Here is a 22,294-nt window from a genome sequence, read left to right as displayed (position 1 = left end):
GCTGTTGGGCCGTATAGGCATCTGCTCGGCCTGCCCCGGTGCTCCTTAATACTACTGGCATTAAGTATATAAAATGCAAGGAGATGTGGTTGGTCTAACTTATCTTCTGGACTGAAATTATATGGGACAGGCAAAGCCCATGCAGGAGACTCTTGAAAGGGACCATTTAACTATCAAATCAGTAGAAACTACTTAACAAATATACTGTGATAACTGATGTAATTGACTATATGCTGCTATGGGCAATACAATATCCTACCTCCCAGTGGAAGTGGTAGATGTTAATACAGTAAAGTCATTTAAGCAAGCATGGGATAGGCATAATGCCAAGCTAGATATAGGATAAGGGCAAGTACTAAAGGAGAGTACTCAGAGGTTGGGCAGACTGGATGGGCCTTCTGGCTCTTATCTGCCGTCACTTTCTATGTTTCTACCTACTCTGATGTCACATAAGTAAATACTGCAGCCGTGTTAAAATAGTTCTGACCTGATTTGGTTTGGGCAACTAAATTGTTAAGCAGAAATAGATCCTTGCTTTAGGATAACAAGGAAACATACTGTAGCTCCAACCCCCTCTAGGAATCCCATCATAGTCAAAACACTGTACTCCTTAGAGACTGGAAAATACTCGAATAGTCCTCTCCTTGTTGAAATATAGATGGCCTAAGAACTTGGAATTTGTACAGCCACATCTGTAAATAATTATGTCATGTGCTCCGGAGAAATACTAGCTTTGCAGCCCTTGCTCAATCTGTTCTTAGAGTGAGAAAAAATAACATTCTTTGTAAATCTAGAAACTATTCTAGTTTATTAACAATTATGATTCCCAATGATGGGAAAATTAACGGATTATTGATGTTCATCCAATATATAGGTTTCCCCCCGGCATTTGTAGGTTGTTGCATTAAGATGGTTAGTGAGAACCTTATACGTGGCAGTATTTTTTATTATTTTTTTTTTTATCAAGCAGTAACAGTGAATTTCTTCCAGCCCAATCCCAGGCCCATGCCCTGCGTAGTGATTTGAACGTCCAGTTGTCGGGACTGTTATGATTGCCCTGGCTGCTTAGAAAAATATCACACTGGTCCCTAAGATTATGCAAAAAAAAATGTGGGTCTTGAACTGGGTCACCCTGTTTTTGGCTAGGTATGTTAGCTCACCAGCCGAGTTGCTACATTCACTGTCAAAAGCTGTATCCTTCTACAAACCAATTGCTTGCTGCTCTGAGATCAAGCATACCTGCAGCCCACCACTGCATCTGGCATATGTTGCTTGTCCAGAGGATAGTTAAACCTGCCTCTCTTTCCTGCCAGGACTCAGTTGTTCTAAAGTTCTTGCAGGTGGCTTCACCTTGTAACTCAGGTTCTGTTACTAAGATCCAGCACTAGTAACATTGACAGATGTGTCAGTCTGGCTACTAAATTCCAATAAAAGTTGTCCATGCCTGTTCTGGGATGGCGTACACAGTACTAGTTTTTGTAATTCTTGAAATTGTGTCCTGAATGCTTAGTATTTCCTCCAATTGTCTGGCTGGACAGTCGTAAGAATAACATGATGGAGACCCACCCCACCCCTCTGACTGGAATGTCTGTGTTTTGTCTGTTGTACACTGCAAAATCGGCAGTATTCCCTCATAACCACACTGATTTTTCTTGATCCCTATCATGGAGGTTCAAGTAGCAAGAGCACAGCATGCATCATGCTGTGTCACTCCAAGCTCTCCTCCCCCCAGGCTTTTTTAAGTGATCTCATGAAAATGAAGACTTTTTTTCTGTGTTTTTTTTAGGTTTTACAATGTGATGGTATACAAAGAACACATAATATTCAGAGCAGCCAAAGAAAACAACACATGACTTTTTCAAAGTACAAGTCTGTAACTTTTATGAATTCCTCTGTAAATGGCTATGCCAAGCCCTCAGTCATTACATCATCTTTGTACTTAGCTTTTAATATGTCATGAGTGCTTGAGACTATGCTTGAGTGCTTGAGACTATATATACAAGCTCTGCTGGGGGTGACAGTATCAGAACAATATACGAGAAATACGTGAATAAAAAGTATATATTTTTTTTGTTGTTGAAGTTCCATGGGCATTTGTTTAGGAAGGAAAACCAAGGACAGGAACACTTATTAAATGTATTAAATTTACTATTTATCAAAAATTGTTTAAATCTGTATTTCACCTTTATAAATTGTCATTTATAGGCAACAAATAATGTCCTTGCCACACAGATCTTCTTCACTGGCTATTTGGTGACCCTCTGAAGTCAATAACCAAAATCCTATAGTTTATCTCTGTGCAGTAGATTAAATCTTGGTTGCCGTTTGTTTTGCTTTGTTTTTTTTTTTAGCTGACTGAGACCTTCTTGGAGTTAAAGGGGAACACAGCTAGGATAGACAATGAAATCAAACACTTTACCAAGATAATGGTTGTCAGTAGAAACATTTTGGGATAAACAAAACACTTCACAAGACCATTTCCAAGAATTAAGACTGAATCTATAAAAGGGAAAGAAAAATAAAATACATTCACAAAGAAAATAAGGGCCCAAGAGATGACTTTATCAGAAGAGTAAGGCACAAATTACAGGCTTGCGCTAATAAACTGTACGCTAATCACTTAACTTGCTCCAATTATTTAGAGGGGCCCAGTCTTAAATATAACTGATAAATATATAAATACTAGATTGTAAATACATTATAGTAATATAAATTTAAGTGGAATCTCTGATCATCCCTCTCACATCATCTTACATCAGTAGAGACCATAATGTAAGCAACTGTTTAATTTTTTTACCAGTGCCACATCTGACTAGAAAGAACATCCTCTCTGTTACATCTGGTCTCTATGTTAAACTACATTTACATCTTTGAAATGTACAGACTGATTTTGTTCTGGATATTGATCTAACGAAAATAAATATGTATTCTTCAGGAATCGTTTAATGCAAACTGTATTTTAATGGTAATTTTTAATAATAATTGTAAAATGTTTAATCACATCTGTTATGTATGTAGTCCTGAACCAATGTGTGTAAAATATATAGAATTAACTATGGTCATCAGACTTTAAGTGCTTAATGTATTGGCACAGCCATCAAATCTAGCTTATACGGCTATAGTTGAGCTCAAAGAGGGGTCTGTATTTCTTTGGTGAAGCTCAAAACATACCTATTCTGAATACTATAGGTTCTCGTCCTTACATAAAACATCAGACTGATGGCAGACCGGCTTTGCAATGACAAAACATTTGGATTAAACTGGGGAAATGGGGGGTTAAAATGTCTTTAAAAACCTTTGGGGAAGACCCCAACTCTTGCATCTTCCTTTTACTCCATTCCTGTATAAATTCACACTTCCATTTTTTAGTCCACAGCCTTCAGGCACAGCATGAATTACATATTTGGGAAAAGTGAGACATCTTCAGCCCCCCCTCATTAATAAGGGGTCGAAAGCACCCCTGTTTCATTTTGTTTTATTTTATTTTTTCTATATTTAGTTATATTGTGAGGATGCTGGTTTACCTAAATAGTCTGGGTTTCAGGCAATGACACAAAAGTGTTTATGAAACTTCCATTAAGTCACTTGAAACTTGACAGCCCCTATATAGAAGAATGGAATTCCTTACAAAATGAAAAAAAAAAAAACTTAAGAATCAATGGGAATGGCTTTTGAATGTTGGTAAGCATACCATGTGCTGGGATGTATGTTCGGCCAAATGCATCTTCTCCATGACATATAGCTGGGGGATGGCAGAAGGGGATAAGTACATATGAGGGGATTCCATGCACACACATTTGCAAAATGAATTCCATGGAATTTAAACGCCCTGACAGCTATCATATGTATTGACTGGTATATGATGGCTGGAATGTCCACTTAATTCATATAACCTACTGGTACAAACATGAGAGACCCTATTTGGTAACTCGCCGGGAGCTTAATGGTTTCACTCTGGCTCTGTGATATGTAGGATAGCTGGTTAATACAAATGTTTAAATTTCAATAGCATGACAGACTTTTCCAAATCGGTTTTAGTGAAAGCATACAGAAAGCATACGTAATGTCCCCAGTTAAGGGACTGGTGTGGTATCCATGCCTATATCCTAAGCAGTAGAGCCTGCTTGTAAACAGTGTGTTAAATTCATTGCAGTGCTAGGAGCTGTGAGCAGCACACAGATTCATCTTACTGTGTTTAGCTGTTTATTCAGCTCTGGATCTGCCCTATTTCCAGACCAGCGGGTCAAGCCACGTCCGTATCCCCTCGCTTTCTGAGAACTGAACATGTTTCTGGTTAAGCGCAGCGTCTCTGTGGACAGCTGGCTGACTCCATTGTCTTCTGTCCCTGTTTTTTGGCACATCACGCTACAATTTGTAGACAAGATGTACCAGGGAGTTCAAGGCGAAAGGCATCCATTTATAAATGTATTTTTGTTACCAAGTCTCTACAATCTTCACACAGGAGCCACCATAGTTTTTTCAGCCATTTCTCTGTTACCAAGCATTTAAAAAAAAATAGCTTCTATGTAGGTGTGGGCTGGATAAAAACAACACATGAATGAGTCAGCTTGTGTTTAATTTTTTTTAAGCACCCAGTAATGTATGTACCCATAGAGGTTAATATAAAAGCATAAATGTTTAGTGTCAATTGTTAACCTTTAGGATCTATAGCCGTCTGGTTTCCAGGAGTTCTCTAATCATGTGTGGCAACAAGTAAATGAGAAGCTTCAGCTTATATATATATATATATATATATATATATATATATATATATATATATATATATATATATATATATATATGACAGGGGAGATATGTTTGGCATCTCCTGCATGGGAAATAGTATGTGTGTGTGGGAGGTTGGTGGATGAGAAAATCGCAAATGCATATGGGGGATTCTGCTAATTTAATACTGCTAATTATGATTATTTAAAGACACCTCTCGGCTATCATATGCAGTAAAGGGCATGCGATGACTAGGACTGTCCCTTTAATATCAAGGCTATGTTTTAAAGTATTTTGAAATGCGCAACCCCCTGACATTGAAAGCCATGTTCTAAAATAGCATGTGAACTTTTGCAAGGTGTCAAAGGGCATGAGACTAAACAAGTTGATATGAAAACTCATTCTCCATGTGCCAGCCACCTCCTGTATGTGTTGGTGGATCTTTTTTGTATATAAATTCTTTTGGTGTGCTGAGGTCTGTACACAAGCTAGGGTGATACCCAGTACAAGGCCATGGTGAAAAAAAGGATTGTGAAAGAGCAAACATGCTGCAGACCGTACATTGCGTTCTGGTTCTAGATAAAAGAGATATGAGCATTGCTGACATTTAAATCTTATTATTGAGGAGTAATATTATTATAATGCAAGTTGGGTATAATACCCAAGCACAGTATTGCCAGGATTTATTATTCAAGGTTTTAAGACACTTTTAAATTGTAATCAATACAATCATACCCAATACCATCTACTTTAGTCTCAAAATGACTAGGCAGTAATTCTGGAAGCGATTCCTTCATTTTTTGTCTCTGATTAAGTGATATAGGAGGATCACAGCTGGTGCTGTTCTAATATATGATTTAACTTTGAAATACTCTCACCTCTTATACTGGTTTTTATCAGGACCAATATTGTGGTTATTTGAATCCTCACAATTGTAATCTTTTGGAAATCATTTTAAAAACCCTTTTCCTTGTATTTTGCACTCATTTGAATTGAAAGGAAAGAATGTCTCCATTTTAGAAATATTTCTGTGAATGGAATAACCATTTATTTGTGGGCAAACACAGGGTAAAACCTATTGAGGTGTACATTACTGTTTTCAATTCCAAATGCTCATTTTAAGTGACTGCACTTTAAGGGATACTCGAGTCCCTTACCTTTTAGGTGCCACTGATTAGCTGCTTAAAGCACGCTGGTGGGATATTGCTGCCATTTACATCAATGGGTACACTTTCTGCACATACCCATCCCCCCCTCCAAGATCACTCATTGAGCCATCGATAGAGCTGACTGGTGGTTAGTACACCATGTATAAGCAGAAAGCAGGGATGGCTGGAGAGTATATGATGGCTGGAGAGTTCCTTTAAGGATAAAACCTAATTCCTGAATTCCATATTGTTCTTAAAACTTAAAATATATCTACGCCCTACACCCATGCTTCTTTATTCTGTGTCGTTTCATTTCCAGCTCCATTAAACCACACTTTGCAAATAAAAAAAAAAAGGTTTATATTCAGGTCAATACGGTATTCAGGAATGCACAGTTTTTAATACCCACATCTTACTTAAAACCGCTCACGCATGAACATGCCTAAATGATGTGTGTGCAGTTGATGTTTATAAGATTAAAACAACAGACACATTCTAATAATTGAGAATGTTTGTTTGCTTTGGCAGTAAAATCCCTTTTTTAGAAAATGCTTCTATAGGGACTTACACATACATCATTTATTAATCTATATATAATGATCAGAAAATGTCATTTAATAGGTTGATTCAATAACATTTTTAGGTTGCATTAGAGAACTGCTGCTTCCAAAACTCAAGCTCAGTTGAGGCAATGTGTTATTTACAGTCTGCATTCATTCGCTTAAGCAGGACTTTACCGGTAAGCCGCCGGGCCAGTTGGGGTTTCAAGTCCCTGATATCACCAGCTTGGGAATGTTTGTTGTTTTCAAATATAACAGGTTTTAGGATATTGAGTTCACAGAATGCAGAATGTAGCAAATGTTTCAATATAGCCTTAAAATCACATTGGTCTCGATGAGAGAAATGTCTCAATATGTTCATTCAAGGGAATGCAGATTTCTCCATTCCAACATTTTAGATAAAGAAAGACCCAGGAGACAGACAAATCCAGCAGAGACCATGAACTCTGGCACCCTTAAATGATAAGACGGGATCTTCACCACCCACTGCTAATAAAGCCGGCCAGCTACTGGAAAAACAGTCAGCAGCCTCAGGGACAAGAGATATCTATTGTTACACTTCTCTATAAATCCTGAAGGCTGCAAGACTAATGTTAAAATAATCTTATTGCTTGTAATATGTAATAACTCCCCCTACAGTCATCCATTTCTCATGGGCTAAAAATAGAATGATATACAATACACTCATTGAAAGCTATATGTGTGTGTGCAGCGGTACGTGAATAACTGTGTGTGTCTCTCTCAATCCCTCCACTTTCTTTACCTCTCTGTTTAAATTGATCTGCTGTGACGCACTCCTTAGCTAAGGGCCACTAAAGTCTCTTCTCGGAGTCTTAAAGTAAACTAAATAATAAAATAAAAAGCTAGCTCCCATTGGAGCTTTCGCAGTCCTATCGTTTGCTGGGCCGACTGATGAGCCTAAATATGCACTAGCTTAAGCCTCGCAGCCAGACCCAGCTAAATCAGAAAATCCTCCCCTAGACAGCAGACACGGGTCCAGAAAGATAATGCCTTCATTGTCTTAGCCCTTCCTTGCCCTGAGAGCACAGTGTGACTTCCTAGTTCCTCGATGCTCTCCCATATTCTGAATTTAAATGTCCATCAAAAGTCTTCAACTGGAACTTTCGTACACCTCTGTACAAAATCCACACCTGGCATGTACAGTGTCACACTATATATATATTTATTTATTTTTTTAAACAAAATATTCTGTGCCCAGCTGAATATAAAAGTTGCAAACCATAAAGTTAGTCTTTCTGCAGGGGCAACTCCACATAAAGCTCACATCAATGCAGATACAATGCTTCCAATACTTTCATCAGGATTTTGCAGGGTTCCTAAAGATTGTGTAGCAGTCAGTCTGATGCTTGTACAGGGGACATTGTGGAGACTGTGAAGAAATACGTTTTTCGTGAGCATTTCTGTGGGTTGCTGAGTTTACAATTTCATTGCTGGAGAGCTGCTACTGACATTTTAAATGATGATTCGGCACTGGTTGAGAGGTTGAGCCAGTGCTTGAGCACTGCTACTTAACAGTAACTTTTGTAGGCAGTGTGAGATTATACACAATGCAATTAATGTGATGTAAACGGAAAAGGTCACAGAAAATAACGTACAATACTAAGATCTGGTCACTGATGTTTGTCTCTGCTTTTTTTGTGCAGGGGCATAACACAGGCCCTTTGCAGGGGGCCATGGGTATTAGAGGGCACCCTAGGTTTATTGGTGCAAAAGTGGGTTCTTTGAAACTTTCCCTCCTTGTACATCATGTGGTGAGAAGTTCAGCCCATCTCCCATTAGTTTCTTGTTTGTGGGTTTCACCTGATCAGAAATCTGGTAGACATCGATCTGGTAGACAGTCTTACAAAGCACTTTGCTGGATTAAGGGATCTTTACCTCTTGTAAAGTACGGAATTAATAAATGTTTTGATCTATGTCAAAGACATTAACATTCTTCACTAATGTGGGCTGGTTGGAGGGAGACTTCTATCTTCTCATCCTTCTCTGCTGCCTGCCACCCAGTAATTTATGTTTACAAGCAGCTCTGTGCTAGCTGCTGACACCTTTTAAAAACACATAGGCCTGTAGCTTCAGCTCCATTAACCCCTATGTCAATCAGGTCCTGGAAACGTAGAATCGTCAATAAGGATTTCATGTCTTAAAAGGCTAGGGATCAGAAGTAGTATGGTGTACGAGTTCAAACTGAAGCTTATGTGAATTTTACACCAGACCATATACCGTAAAAGGAATCACATTACATGCTACCTCAGACAATAAGTGCTGTATAACAGTAGAGCTACTAAATACCCATTGAAATCTTTGAAGTAAAGATATACTAGAAAATGGTGAATATGCCAAGCTCTGAAAAGCTACTTTGTCAGAGTTAAGTGCATAGACTGACTTCTGTGGAGCTACTCCATTACCTGTACCACGAAAGTAAAGGCCTTTTCTGTGGTGAAAAAGGGGAAATAATGAGCAGCTATATAAAAAAATAAATCAAATAAACCCCAGCTTTTGTATAATTACTTTATAAATGAAGAGTCACTAATGTGAGTCCTGGCAAAAGTATTAGATAAGTAGGGCAGGTGTTCAACAAACAATGGTTTATCTGTCGAGGAACAGTAAACTGAAACCACAGGTAAACTGAAGGCCACAGTCAGACAGTTTACGTTGGGGTTAGAGTTCATTTCACCGTAATGTCATTAGCAAATATAACATCAAGCATGATGTCTGTCAAAGTAAAGATGCTGCTTAATAAAAAGAAATGTAAGCTAATTAAGACAGATCCTTTATCTCTCATTGCGATAGCATTGCTCCAGGGGACCACAAGTGACCAACCTATCAGTTGATAGGACACCAACAATAGAGGGAAAATAGAGAAAAATATGAATCTGTTGATTGTGACATCCACATTTTACGTAATGATTATTTTTAGAAAGATACATGTGTATATAACATGTCATAAAAATATTTCAAATACAGGGTCTGTCAGAAAAAAAAATACATTGCTGTGTAGCTTAATATCAATCACATTTGCATTTTTTGTGCATAAAAGAATAGGTGAAACAGTCATCTCCGCTGTGACTTTGTGTTTATTAGTGTAAAAGGTAAGATCTTTTGACAAGAGAACTATCTGCTCTCCTGGGGGATATGCCAGGCATCTCACATTGTTTAATTCCTGCAGAAGATAAAACAAGAAGACATCTCTTTAATACTACCTAACGTTCCATGAAATGATTTTAAAATACAAACATCAGACAATAATTGTCAAATACTATTTTGTGTACTCTCTTTGATACATTATCAAGAAAAATATACAGATGCCCTACCCTTCAGCATTGTAGATGTCCAAATCAGGACCCCTTAGTTGAGGGTGGGGTCAGAGGTGGACTTGGCAGGGTCAGGTGCAGTAGAGGCCAGGGTCACTTGCAGCATTTAGCATAACAAGGTGGCCGTGTGGGAGCATAGATCTCCCTTGATTTTACCGCTTCCTGGGTTGGTCAAGGGAGATGAGAAGATATCCCCACCTGGCCCATGATCCCCACTACCCACAAAAATGGGACAGATAAGTGTAACGGTCTCCCAGCAGAAGTGGTGGAGCACAAAAAAATGTATGGTATAAGGCATATGGCTATCCTGAATCTAAGACAAGACCAAGGACAGACTAAGAGGTGAGTCTTTAGAGGAGGAATAATGAGCAGACTAGATGGGCTGAAAGGTTCTTATCTACTGTCAAATTATATGTTTCTGTATTTCACCGCCGTACAATATCCAGGCCTAAAACCTACACAGATATTTGTTATTTGTCCCTCCTTTTGTCACAAAAGTACCGTATTTGCTTGATTATAAGACGACCCCCCAAAATCTGAATATGGATTTATGAAAAAAGAAAAAGCCTGAATATAAGACGACCCTATAGGAAAAAAGTTTTACCAGTAAATGTTAATTCATGTAGACTATGTGAACAATTGTTTGTTAATAAAAGCTACGATTGTGAAAAATATTTTGTTTTTATTTCCTTTTTTTTCAACCTGCCCCCCCCAATAATGCACATCTGCCCCCAGGCTTGCCACTCTGCCCCAGAAATGCCTTATACCCCATATATGCCACTGTGCCCCATGATATGCCTTTTAACCCTCTAAATGCTGCTGTGCCCCATGATACACCTTTTAACCCTCTATATGCCACTGTGCGCCATGATATGCCTTTTGACCCCCTATGTGCCACTCTGCCTCCAGAAATGCCTTATACCCCTATATGCCACTCTGGCATTTAGGGGGTTAAAAGGCATATTATGGGGCAGAGTGGCATATAGGGAGGTATAGGGCATTTCAGGAGGCAGAGTGGCGTATAGAGGGTCAAAAGGCATTTCTGGCTGTAGAGGGGCATTAAGGTGGTTAAAAGGCATTTCACAGAGCACTCTGCCTCCAGAAATGCCTTATGCCCCCCATTTAACAATCGCGTAGAGCTCTACACCCTCTACGCTAAGCATTTGCTCTGGAAAAAACCTCGTCTTATAATCGAGCAAATACGGTAATTGTTTGATTTCTATGTAGTAAAATGTAATTTGTGATTGTATTAAATTACTAGTGCCCATTACTTTTATATGAACATGCATTAGTATTTTGTCCTTCCATGTGCCATTAAAAGACTATCACAGACTATAACAGCTGAGTATTTATGCTTCACACAGCTGTCATTGAGACGGAAATGTCTTCATGTGACTAGGAGCATACAGCATGGTGTTCGACTGTGGACCTATTCTATTTAAAGAGACAGGCCCGTCGGGGCCTGTTTTTTTCCGGAAAAAAAGACAAAAAAACAAATCTCGTTCCGACTGCATTCAGTTCTGAAATTATTTTAGTTCTGCTTCAATAAATGTTAATCTAAAACCATTTGGCCTGTGGGTTTAACCAGCTAACGTAATTGTTCCTACTTTAATAAATATTGTGTAGCTGGTCAATACAGTGTGTGATAATTGAATAGCAGATTGTTTGTAATGATGGATTCAAGTGTAGCAGCGTAGCCTGTGAGAACAGCAGGTTTCGGCTTGTAAAAGAGATGCTTGCATTTTTGAATTAGATGACTTGGACATTTAGCTTTTTTCTAGGTCACCAATGTGTTGCATTTTAAAAACTGTACTTTGTCAACTTGCATTTTCAACTTTTAGCATTTATAGTTTTTCTCAAGGTATGTGTTAGAAACCTTATGTGAATACCACGGGGTCTGCCAGTTTAACTTCCTGTTCTCAGGATCTGCAAGGTTTTTTCTGCCCATTAAGAATTCTCTCCCCTGTTGTTAAGTTGCTGACTGTAGTTAATTGGTTCAGGCAACCTTAGCAAGGGCAGGGATTTATCCTGCCTTTTCATACTAATCTTTTTTAAATTGATTAATTGATAAGTCACAGATCTTGTCAGAGCTGTTAATTCATTTGGGGCTCATTTATGTGAAAAAAACCCTTAATGTAAGTTGCAGAAGACCCAGGATATTACTGGGTGAAGTGAAGTGAGATCACACATTAATAATACAAGTGACAATTTCCACATTAGTTCATGTGTTCATTATGCCTTTGCAAACCATGCGGAAAAACTAAGATTACCAAAACAGCAGCCATATTCTTTCTGTGAAACTAATATTTTAATTTTATTTCTTCTTTTCCCACAGCTGCTCAGAGTGAGGAACGTTTGTGTGCGTATAAAGATCCAAACCAGCAGGACCAAGGTGTCAGTGAAAGTCAGATATCCCAGGAGAACGGAACGGTTGAGTGTACCAAAGGAAGTACCTGCTTTGGATTATGGGAAAAAACAAAAGAAGGTGAAATCAATCTAGTTAAACAAGGTAAGTAAGATGTGACACTGTCCTGCACACAAACATACTAAACCCTACTGTACTTTAAAACAAGCTTCTTCACGTTAGCCAAGAACACGTAAAACATGTAATACATGTGTCAGGAAACTATTCCAGACCTAAAATGAATAATGTTACAGTCACCACAATAATACAGTCCTAGGTCATGGGTAAGGAATATTTTTGGGTAAAGGAGCACAAATTTGCTTATTGTTTAATTTAGCAGAAGAATAAACCATGTGCACCAAACAATGAAAATATGTGTGGTGATTCATTTTCTTTACTGTTATTTCATGGTTGTGAAGCTATATGTAGATGGTATTTACTTATGATATGTAATATATGTACATTACAAACTTGGGCTGGTCTTAGCACCAGGTGAGACAGACAACTGCATCTCATGCTAGTATTCGTGTGTTTCAGGCTGCTGGTCATACAAAGGTGACCCGCATGACTGCCACTATGAGGAATGTGTTGTGACCACCACCCCACCACTCATACAAAGTGGTACTTACCGTTTCTGCTGCTGCAGTGCAGACATGTGCAATGTCAACTTCACTGAGAACTTCACCCCACCAGACCCCACAGATACCACACCATACAGTAAGTAAGCCGTGTGTCTTGATGGTGCTTCGTGTCTGTCGTGCAAAAATATATAAAAACCTAGCACTAAAATGCTCAGGATTTATTGGTTTACATTGTTTGTTAACATTTGGGTTTTTTTTGTGAAAGGTGATTCTGATGAATTTTCAAAAGTGGTCTTACCGCTATGGCAATCATAACTGTTGAGTAAACGAGAAGATTTTAGCGGTTGCTACTTTTGGAACTTTGTAGCAAGGTTGCTCCTATTCTATTTTGGGTAGCCAAAATATTTTTTTCAAATATACAGACATGTTCGTTTTTATTAGTTATTTTCAGAATAACAAGTATGATACTTAAATAAAATCATGAATTACCACTTTTATTTTTTTGTTTCTAACATCATGATTAGAAATAGTGTTTACTGGATTATTGTTACTGATAAATCATGGGAACTGATAACACCTACCTCTTTCTTTACTTATATTTATGTAATAAAAAGAAATGCAAGTATGTTAAATGCAAGTATCTTAAAAAAGTGAGTTAAATTTGGATAAAAGGGGATGGAGGGAGGACTTGATCAAAACAAGGGCATCACTAAACCTAATCACAAACCTAACCTACGTCACATAAGCTCGTGGTGTACTTCAATCTGTCTATATACCTCCAGATCCTCATATTGCCTGCTGTGTAGTTTAAGTACCTTCATATTATTCATGGGCCCTTAGCTGCCTAAATTGTTTTTTGTTTACAGTATCTCATAATAGAACCAGTAAAACGGTTCCTCACACGCATGCACAAATAAGATGTGATGCACTCACATCACATGAATATAGCACAGGAGACATCCATGTAAAGTATTTGGGGATGATTTGTAATGATAGATGCCCGTGTTCCCTTGTTTATTACCATACATTTTTGGATATAATTTACTGGTGTGGTCCCCGCGCACTGTATGAGGAAACTCTATTCCTGCCCATGTTCCTGCACCCCCTGCGCTGGAAAAGAGTTTCCTCATAGAGTACACGGGCGCCACAGCAATAAGCAGCAGGCCTATTAGGCGGCCGTTAGGCAACCAGGCACCCCCCCTGATGAGTGGCACCCGGGGTATACCGCTCGCCCCCCTTTAGTTACGCTACTGCTTATGGGTAACCAAACGCTTAGAAGCATATAAATAAATCTGGCACAAGGTGTATGTTTGTGCCAAAATTGTGCATGTAGTAAATTTAATGATAACATTCCTTAATTTAATATTTGCAAGCATTGTTTGTGTCTATTTTTACCCATTTTTTATTTTCTATTTTCGAGCCAAAAGCACTTACATATCCCCTCTCTTCTACCAAATAAAAGGCAGACAAACAACGTTGATGTACCTTCCCCTAATATGTTTAAGCTGAATGAAGGTATAATTAAATGTTCTACACATTTTTATCATGACATCAGCAGAGAGCAGCGAGATAATTAGGAGCACTCAAACAGACATTTCGCATTTTGTGGTTAGTTTTGTAAGAACTTTAAAAGTAAACAGGAAAGCACCAGTTAAGGGGAACTGTTTGCTATTATATTATCTCGGAGTGCACGTTTGTTTGATAGGGGGTTTTAGAGACAATAATAAGTCTTCAGCAGACAGGAAGTGTAGGAAGCAAACACCATGATAAATGCATTGCTGTGTATGATTTCTGTGCATGGTCAGTGGTCCTTCTAATAAGGTTTATTCTTCTCAAATATTTTTGTCTGTATCCATGTTTATTTTTCAGTGTCAGCGCACAACTGATTATTTGATTATCATTTATTGTTTTTTATAGCGCTGTCATATTCTGCAACACTGTACAATGGTTCAAGAGTATTATATAGAAAATAGAATTTGACAGCACATAAGACCCATTCAGGCCATCTAGTCTGCCGTATTTTCCTGATGTAAGAATCCAAACCTTAACCAGTCTTTGGTCTTATCAGGATAGCTTTATGTCGATCCTGTGCATATTTAACTTCCTTCACTGTATTAGCTTCTACCATTATATAAAGGTATTTACATTGAGCGCTGCACTTGGTCTGACCCAGGGCACCAAGATATAATGTTTCTTAAAGGCGTCCAGTGTCAGGTACTATGGAATCTGCTGGCACTATAGAAATTAATTTAATGTAATCTACTGAACTGGAGGCTCTTCCAGCTCGGCATAGAGCTCCATAGCGTAAATAAGTGTTGGACAGATCAGTAGTACTTGATTTGCTACCCTAGGTCCAGTAGGCTTAGGAAAGAATACGCTACTAAGTACGTGTGAACCTCTTGCTTTTAATCTCCTCTTGATTTCCTGATCTACAAAATCTAATCAATACTTGTTTGCCGCTTGAGCTACATTTCTGGATATGTCAACAAAATGAGGAAAGATAGTTGTTTTTTCTAGTGAGTTTAGATTTCTCAATGAAAAAAAACATAGAACAGATACATAATCTAATAGCTAGGCCTGTGCAGGCTGACTTACATCTCTGGAGGAATCAAGTGAATAATATAGTTGTAATTAATATTACTGTTCTTGCACTTGTGTTTTTATTGATATAGATGTTTCCTGTTTGTTTTACTATTTCATATACTTGTTATACGACAGGTCTCTGAGCTAAAATGCTCTAGTTTCTCTAACCCTTTCATGACCGTGGGGCATTTCATATTTTTACCATATGTTTAACCATAATTCCCTTGTTTTGGGTACCTAGACAAATCAGATTTTTTTTTTCAAAGAACATATGAGGTTTTATATTAATTTTTTATATATGCATAGTCCATGACTTAGTTTGTGTTTTGAAATAATAGAGGAAAATGTTTTAAACCCACATTTCTACAGTCTTATGTTTACCATAGACTAGGTGCCCATGCCAAAAAAAAAGAAAAATGTATATATATATATATATATGTATATATATATATATATATATATATATATATTTGAAAAACGTTGGTTTTGGAAGCATTGAAGGTTTTTTTAATTATTTCTTGTCAGAGTATTTAAATACAACATAATACTAGAGATCCCTTTGGGAATTATTATTATTTTGAAGAAGGAGAAACTCTTACTCTTCACACTGTGATTTCCCCTATAGCTGATCTCAATGTGATTAGGAGGCATGACTAAGTAACCTTGATTTTTTTTTTTTTTTTTTTTATTTATTTATTTTTTTAAGAAGGTAGTAATCCAAGAATATAGCAGGGTCTGGGCAAGCCCTGTTGGGTCTCTTCTCCTTTTATTACTCCTTCTTGTATTGAACATGATGCATTCTGGACACATTTTTAAGGATGCCATTGTACATCCCGATGCATAAAATGGTTAAACCAAATATCTCCAAAACAATTAAACTGATGAGGAAGCAAAAAAATAAAAAAATATTTATCTATAAGAAAAGCTGTTAAAGTAACTACTCTTTTATTACTACAAAAAGTTACACCTTTAAATATTGCATCAAATGTGCATACACATATGTGTAGAAAGCTGAGTTTAAAGCTGAGATTAAAAAAACTTCCATATTCCATCTCTTAAAATGTCATCTCTACTGGGAATATTAATTGTAGATGTTTAATTCTTTAGATTGTCTGTTTAAATCACTCCCTCATGTTTTGTGCTAACCCCATGCCTAGTTAATTAAAACCACATGGCTTAAGGTGCTTGCTTGCCCTTCTGCCATAAATATCCCCATTTCCAGAATCCTATACTGTATCAGACAGGAAAGGAGAATCAGATAATTACAAGGTATCTATATTGGGCTGTTGTCTGATAATTTAGTTTGGGGTCACAATTTGGATTGGATTCCTGAAGCTTTTTTTTTTGCTTGATTTATTTAACCCCAGGCATATCACAGTGGGCAGTTTTTTTAATAACTAAATTGTTGAAGCCATACCTGGGAACTATCCGAGTTTTGCCCGGAGACTCTGGGTGAAGCGCCGCTTCTCCTGGTCACCACAGAGAATCTTCAGGTTGTGGCAGTGTAGTTGTGACACTCCCCACACAAGCAAAAGAGCAATTATGTCTAGAGCAGATTGCCAAGTCTTGAGTACAAAGGTTATAGTTAACAAAGGTTAAGTTGTTAAGCTTTAACTATTTAATGTAACAATTGGTAAGGAATCACACATTGGGGTTGTACACATCTTATCTATCTCTGTCTGTCTAGCTATACTTTATGACCAGTATGTGGGCATCCCTCCTAATTATTAAGTTTCAGCCACACTCAAGTTTTGTGAAATACTCTGCCAATGGACTCTGGAACAGTGGAAACTTTTTTCTGGAGTGATAAATCATACTGCACTATATATGATGGACAAATCTGTTTTTTTGGCTAATAGCAGACGAACACTACCTACCAGAATGCATAGTGCTTACTGTAAAGTTTGATGAGGGATAATAGCGAGGAGCTATTTTTTAGGGTATGGGCTATTCCCATTAATTGAAGTGAAGCATGATGTTAGTGCAAACAGCATACAAATACATTATAGAGAATTGTATGCCTCCAATTTTGTGGCATCAGTTTGGGGGAGGCTATTTCCTCTTCTAGCCTGACTGTGCCCCTGTGCACAAACCAAGGTCCATAAAGACATAGTATAAAGAGATTGATGTGGAGTAACTCGAGTGGCTTGCACAGAGCCCTTACCTGAACCCTGTTGAATACCTTTTTTTAAGAATTGAAATGCCGATTGTGAGCCAGACCTTCTCATCCAACATCACTGCTTAAGAACTAATTCTTTGGGTTGAGATCTGGTGCCTGTGCAGGCCATTGGAGTACAGTGAACTGATTGTCATGTTCAAGAAACCGGTTTGAGATGATGTGAGCTTTGTGACATGGTGCATTATCCTGCTGGAAGTAGCCATCAGAAGATGGGTGCACTGTGGTCATAAAGGGATGGACATGGTCAGCAAAAATACTCAGGTAGGCTGTCGCGTTTAAACAATGCTCAATTGGTACTAAGGGGCCCAAAGTGTACCAAGAAAATGTCCCCCACACCATTGTACCACCAGCCTGAACCGTTGATAAAAGGCAGGATGGATCCATGCTTTCATGTTGTTTATGCCAAATTCTGACCATGCCATCTGTAAGTCGCAGCTGGAATCGAGACTCATCAGACCAGGCAACATTCTTCTAGTCTTCCATTGTCCAATTTTGGTGACCCTGTGCAAAGTATAGCCTCAGTGTCCTGTTCTTTGCTGACAAGAGTGGCACCAGGTATGGTCTTCTGCTTCTGTAGCCCATCTGCTTCAAGGGTCGACGTGTTGTGTGTTCAGAGATGGTATTCTGCATACCTTGGTTGTAACAAGTGGTTATTTGAGTTACTGTTGCCTTTCAGTCATCTCAAACCAGTCTGCCCATTCTCCTCTGGCATCAACAAGGCGTTTTCATCCACACAACTGCCGCTCACTGGATATTTTCTCTTGTCCGGACCATTCTCTGTAAACCCTAGAGATGGTTGTGCGTGAAAATCCCAGTAGATCAGCAATTTCTGAAATACTAAGACCAGCACGTCTGGCACCAACAACCATGCCACGTTCAAAGTCACTTAAATCCCCTTTCTTCCCCGTTCTGATGCCCAGTTTGAACTTCAGCAAGTTGTCTTGACCACGTCTACATGCCTAAATGCATTGGGTTGCTGCCATGTGATTGGCTGATTAGCTATTTGAACAGGTATACCTAATACTAATACTAAGTGGCCAGTGAATGTGTGTGTGTATATGTGTGTATGTATGTGTGTGTATATATATATATATATATATATATAATGCGTGTATGTGTGAATTTATACATAATTAGAAATAAAATTAATTTTTGTTGTGCGGTGTGTACATTATATATGTTTCTGTGTAATGTTCCTATGTTCTTGACCCTTTTTTTCACCCTTCACAAAATAATGCACACTTCAGTAAACATTTTTGATAGAGCATCATTGTTTTTTTTGTTTGTTTGTTTTTTAGCATGTCTAAAGTCTAAGTGCAAGTCTTCCATTCCAAGGTTGATTCTGGAAGAAATGAAAGTGCAATGACAATCAAAAATGCACCTGAATACTGTATCACGTTTCTTTAGTGCTGGTTTATTTATAAGAATTCAAGTCATTGCTGCTGCATAGCACATTGCAATTGACAGCAGACACAACGTTGTTACGTTAACTTAACTTTGTTAAGTTTACTTAACTAGTTTACCAAGCAGCCACCACCCTCTTACAAAAAATCCATCCTCTTACAAAAAATCAAAATACTAGAATCTAGTCACCAATGCAAAAAAAAAACTTGCAATTAAAATATTTTGGGGTTTATGTTTATTTAGTAGCTGTTTTGGTACAAAGTGGTGAAAGTGCAGCCAGTAGAATGTTCATGATGATTACCGTATTTTTTCCAGCATTGGATTAGAATTTTTCCTTAAATATACACTAGTCCTAGTTGATTACTTTTATTTATTGATTTATATAGCGTCAGCGTATTCCACAGTGCTGTACTATGGGTAGACAAGACATAACAAGTAGTGCATACCATAACAATTTGGACTTTACAGAAACATTAGGTGAATGTATCGGTTTCTCTTAGTCTGTCAATTGTCGTCTTGTCATACTCCTTGAATATATGTATTGTATTAAGCGCTGCGTAAATTGTTGGCACTATGTAAATAAAAGATAATAATAATGAGGAGGAGGGGTCGGCTCATATAAGCTTACAATCTAAGAGACAAGTAAAAGATGTTTAAACGACCAAATATGTTTGTGTGAAAAGAACCTTCACAATGCCATGTTAGTAGGTTAATATGATGTAAATATTACTGCTAGGCTATTTCTGCAGGGTCTGCATCACCTTTAAGGAGAGGATGGGAGAAAATCTGTAACCAGGAAGGCGTTTCCTGAGTAAGGGGGGTGAGGGGTGAGAAGGATTTAGTGGGGGTGTATCACTGCCTGGCTGATTGGAGCCTGGGATGTTTATGAATGCTGGAGCCTGGATATGGCCCAGCCTGGAGGCAGTCTGTCTGCTTCCTCATGCCTCTGTCTGCCTACACCATCACAGAGGAAAGATATAAAATCAATTAACCCCTCTGCAGCAAAGCAATGAATTGCCGAGACATGTGGTAGCAAAGTTAATTACATATGAAATAGACTAAACCTTAAACACAAATCCTGTATAAACCAATGTTATAAAAAACATAAGGCCTTAACACAATACAAAGGCAAAATAAAATATGTGCAGAAAAATTGCATGGGATAGGTAAAAGATATGTATACTTCCTGGAACCATTTGATGATGCACTTTTTCACCCCAATAACTGTATTTGTGTTTACAAAAATACACACACATATCACAGTCATGTGAAAGTACACCCTCTTTGAATGCTATGGCTTTACATAAAGGACACAACAACAATGATCTGTTCTTTAGCAGAACTCAAATTCAGTAAATACAACATCAGATACAGCCACAGGATCTAGAAACCTTTTAGTCATTGAACTCCTCTGTATACCAAAGGATTCTAGAGTTGAATGTGAGGCCATCTTTTCTGACAGCTAAAGCTTGTCCGAAACTGGGTCATGCAATATTACATTACATTTATTTGTAAAGCGCCGGCCAATTCCGCAGCGCTGTTACATTCATAGAACATTTTATAAACACATAACACCTACAATAACAAACTGGTGCAAAGGAGAAGAGGGTCCTGCTCTTGCGAACTTACAATCTAGTTGGTGGTTGAGGGGAGTGAGACAATAGGAGAGGACAGGACAATAATCCTAAACACATCTACAACAGAATGGCTGAAAAAGAAAAGGTGTTGCAATGGCCCAGTCAAAGTCCTGATTGAAATGCTGTAGCGGTACCTTAACAGAGCTGTGCATAAACAAATGCCAACAAACCTCAATGAACTGAAGCAACGTTGTATAGAAGAGTGGCCCAAAATTCCTCCACAAGGATGTGAGAGACTGATAAAGTAAACGATTACTTCAAGTTATTGAAGTTATCACGCCGATGCTCCTTCATAGAAGCCCCGGCAGAAGTCTCGGGTAGCAGCGGAGGTTGCCTGTGTGCATCGCGCAGATGTTCACCGGCTGCCAGAGAGGAGGATCCGGGTCTCCTGCAGCGCTGTGGGGGATCCTCCACTCTGGCAGCCGGTGAACGCCTGCATGATGCACGTAGACAACCTCCGCTGGTTATCTGCTCAGGATCCAGGTCTCCGACAGCACTGCGGGGGACCTGAATCTTAATCCTGATTATAAGACAACCTTGAATATAAGATGAGGGGTATTTTTTAGAGCATTTACCTGGAAAAAAAACCATTTTCTTATAATCGAGCAAATACGGTATATATATATCGCGTTCGTTATACGTTTCTCTTTTATATTATGCTTGATCTACCCTTCACCATATTTTAATTTCTAGGTATGCTCTAGGTATTTTTTGTGTTCTATGAAGAGGATCATAATTTCTGTGTCAGGCGAATCCTTTGTGTTAAGTCTGTATTATGTTGTGTCCTGTGTGCTATGCCGTGTCCTTTGTGCTATGCCTGTGTGTACTGCAATATCCTGTGCGTTGTGTCTTGGGTGTTTTAAGTTGTGTGAGGACCTTTTCTGAGCATTATGCAGTGTCCTGGGTGTGCCCCTATGGACGCACCGGTACTTCCCTACCTTGCTGCTACACGGGAGACCAGGCTGGACAAAAATGTTTTTTTTTTCTTCTAATTTTTGCTAGTTTTTACTACATTTCTCATCCTACATTCTCAGCTACTCATCTAACTATGGTATCAAAAGAAAGCTCTATCTCTCCTTGAAAAAATATATAGTTTACATGTGTACACTATTCACAGGAAAGGAGACTCAAGGGGTTAAAATCATAGGGGACTACTGAGGGTTCAAAATAACTTTTACCAAGTCTAAAGCCCTCCCTATCCACTTAGCTAGATATCAGATTAAATTGGCTTGAACTTAATTTTCAATCCTATTTGCAATACCCATTCATCACGTTAAAATCTCCACAAATATTACAGATTTTTGGGGTTAAACAAGGACTTAAAAAAATAAATAAAATAAAAACATTCCAAAGCATATGCACTTATGAGAACTGCCAACACAGGCACATGTGGCAGTCAAGTAAACAACAGGCAAAACAGAATTACCCAGACATTGGCAATCCTATTCACTTTGGTTGCATTTGTATATAACAATCTAAGATTTCATTGGTATAGGTGGATGACATAGAAAATCAATATATCAGGAATCTGAGTGAGGGCTGGGTTACCGTATTTGCTCGATTATAAGACGACCCCCCAAAATCAAAATATTAATTTAGGAAAAAACAAAAAGCCTGAATATAAGGAAAAAAGAAAAAAGTTTTACTAGTAAATATTAATTCATGTAAACTAATTTTCATATTTAATAAAAGCTATGATTGAGAAAAATAAATGTTTTATTTCCTTTTATTTGCCAACCTGCCC

At 38.1% G+C, this 22,294-nt stretch overlaps 1 protein-coding gene across 1 annotated transcript in view; it reads left to right on the top strand.

The window, feature by feature from the left end:
• BMPR2 (bone morphogenetic protein receptor type 2) overlaps positions 1–22,294 on the top strand; it is a 57,148-nt gene that overhangs the window by 12,231 nt on the left and 22,623 nt on the right. Inside the window, exons 2-3 of the mRNA XM_053470766.1 lie at positions 12,098–12,271; positions 12,704–12,883. Coding sequence (XP_053326741.1) covers positions 12,098–12,271; positions 12,704–12,883 — 354 coding nt within the window. The remainder of the gene's footprint in view (positions 1–12,097; positions 12,272–12,703; positions 12,884–22,294) is intronic.

The sequence above is a fragment of the Spea bombifrons genome, chromosome 7, assembly GCF_027358695.1.
Source record: "Spea bombifrons isolate aSpeBom1 chromosome 7, aSpeBom1.2.pri, whole genome shotgun sequence".
NCBI lineage: Eukaryota > Metazoa > Chordata > Amphibia > Anura > Pelobatidae > Spea > Spea bombifrons.
The sequence above is the reverse complement of the archived record's forward strand: the minus strand, read 5'-3'. Positions and strand labels throughout refer to the sequence as shown.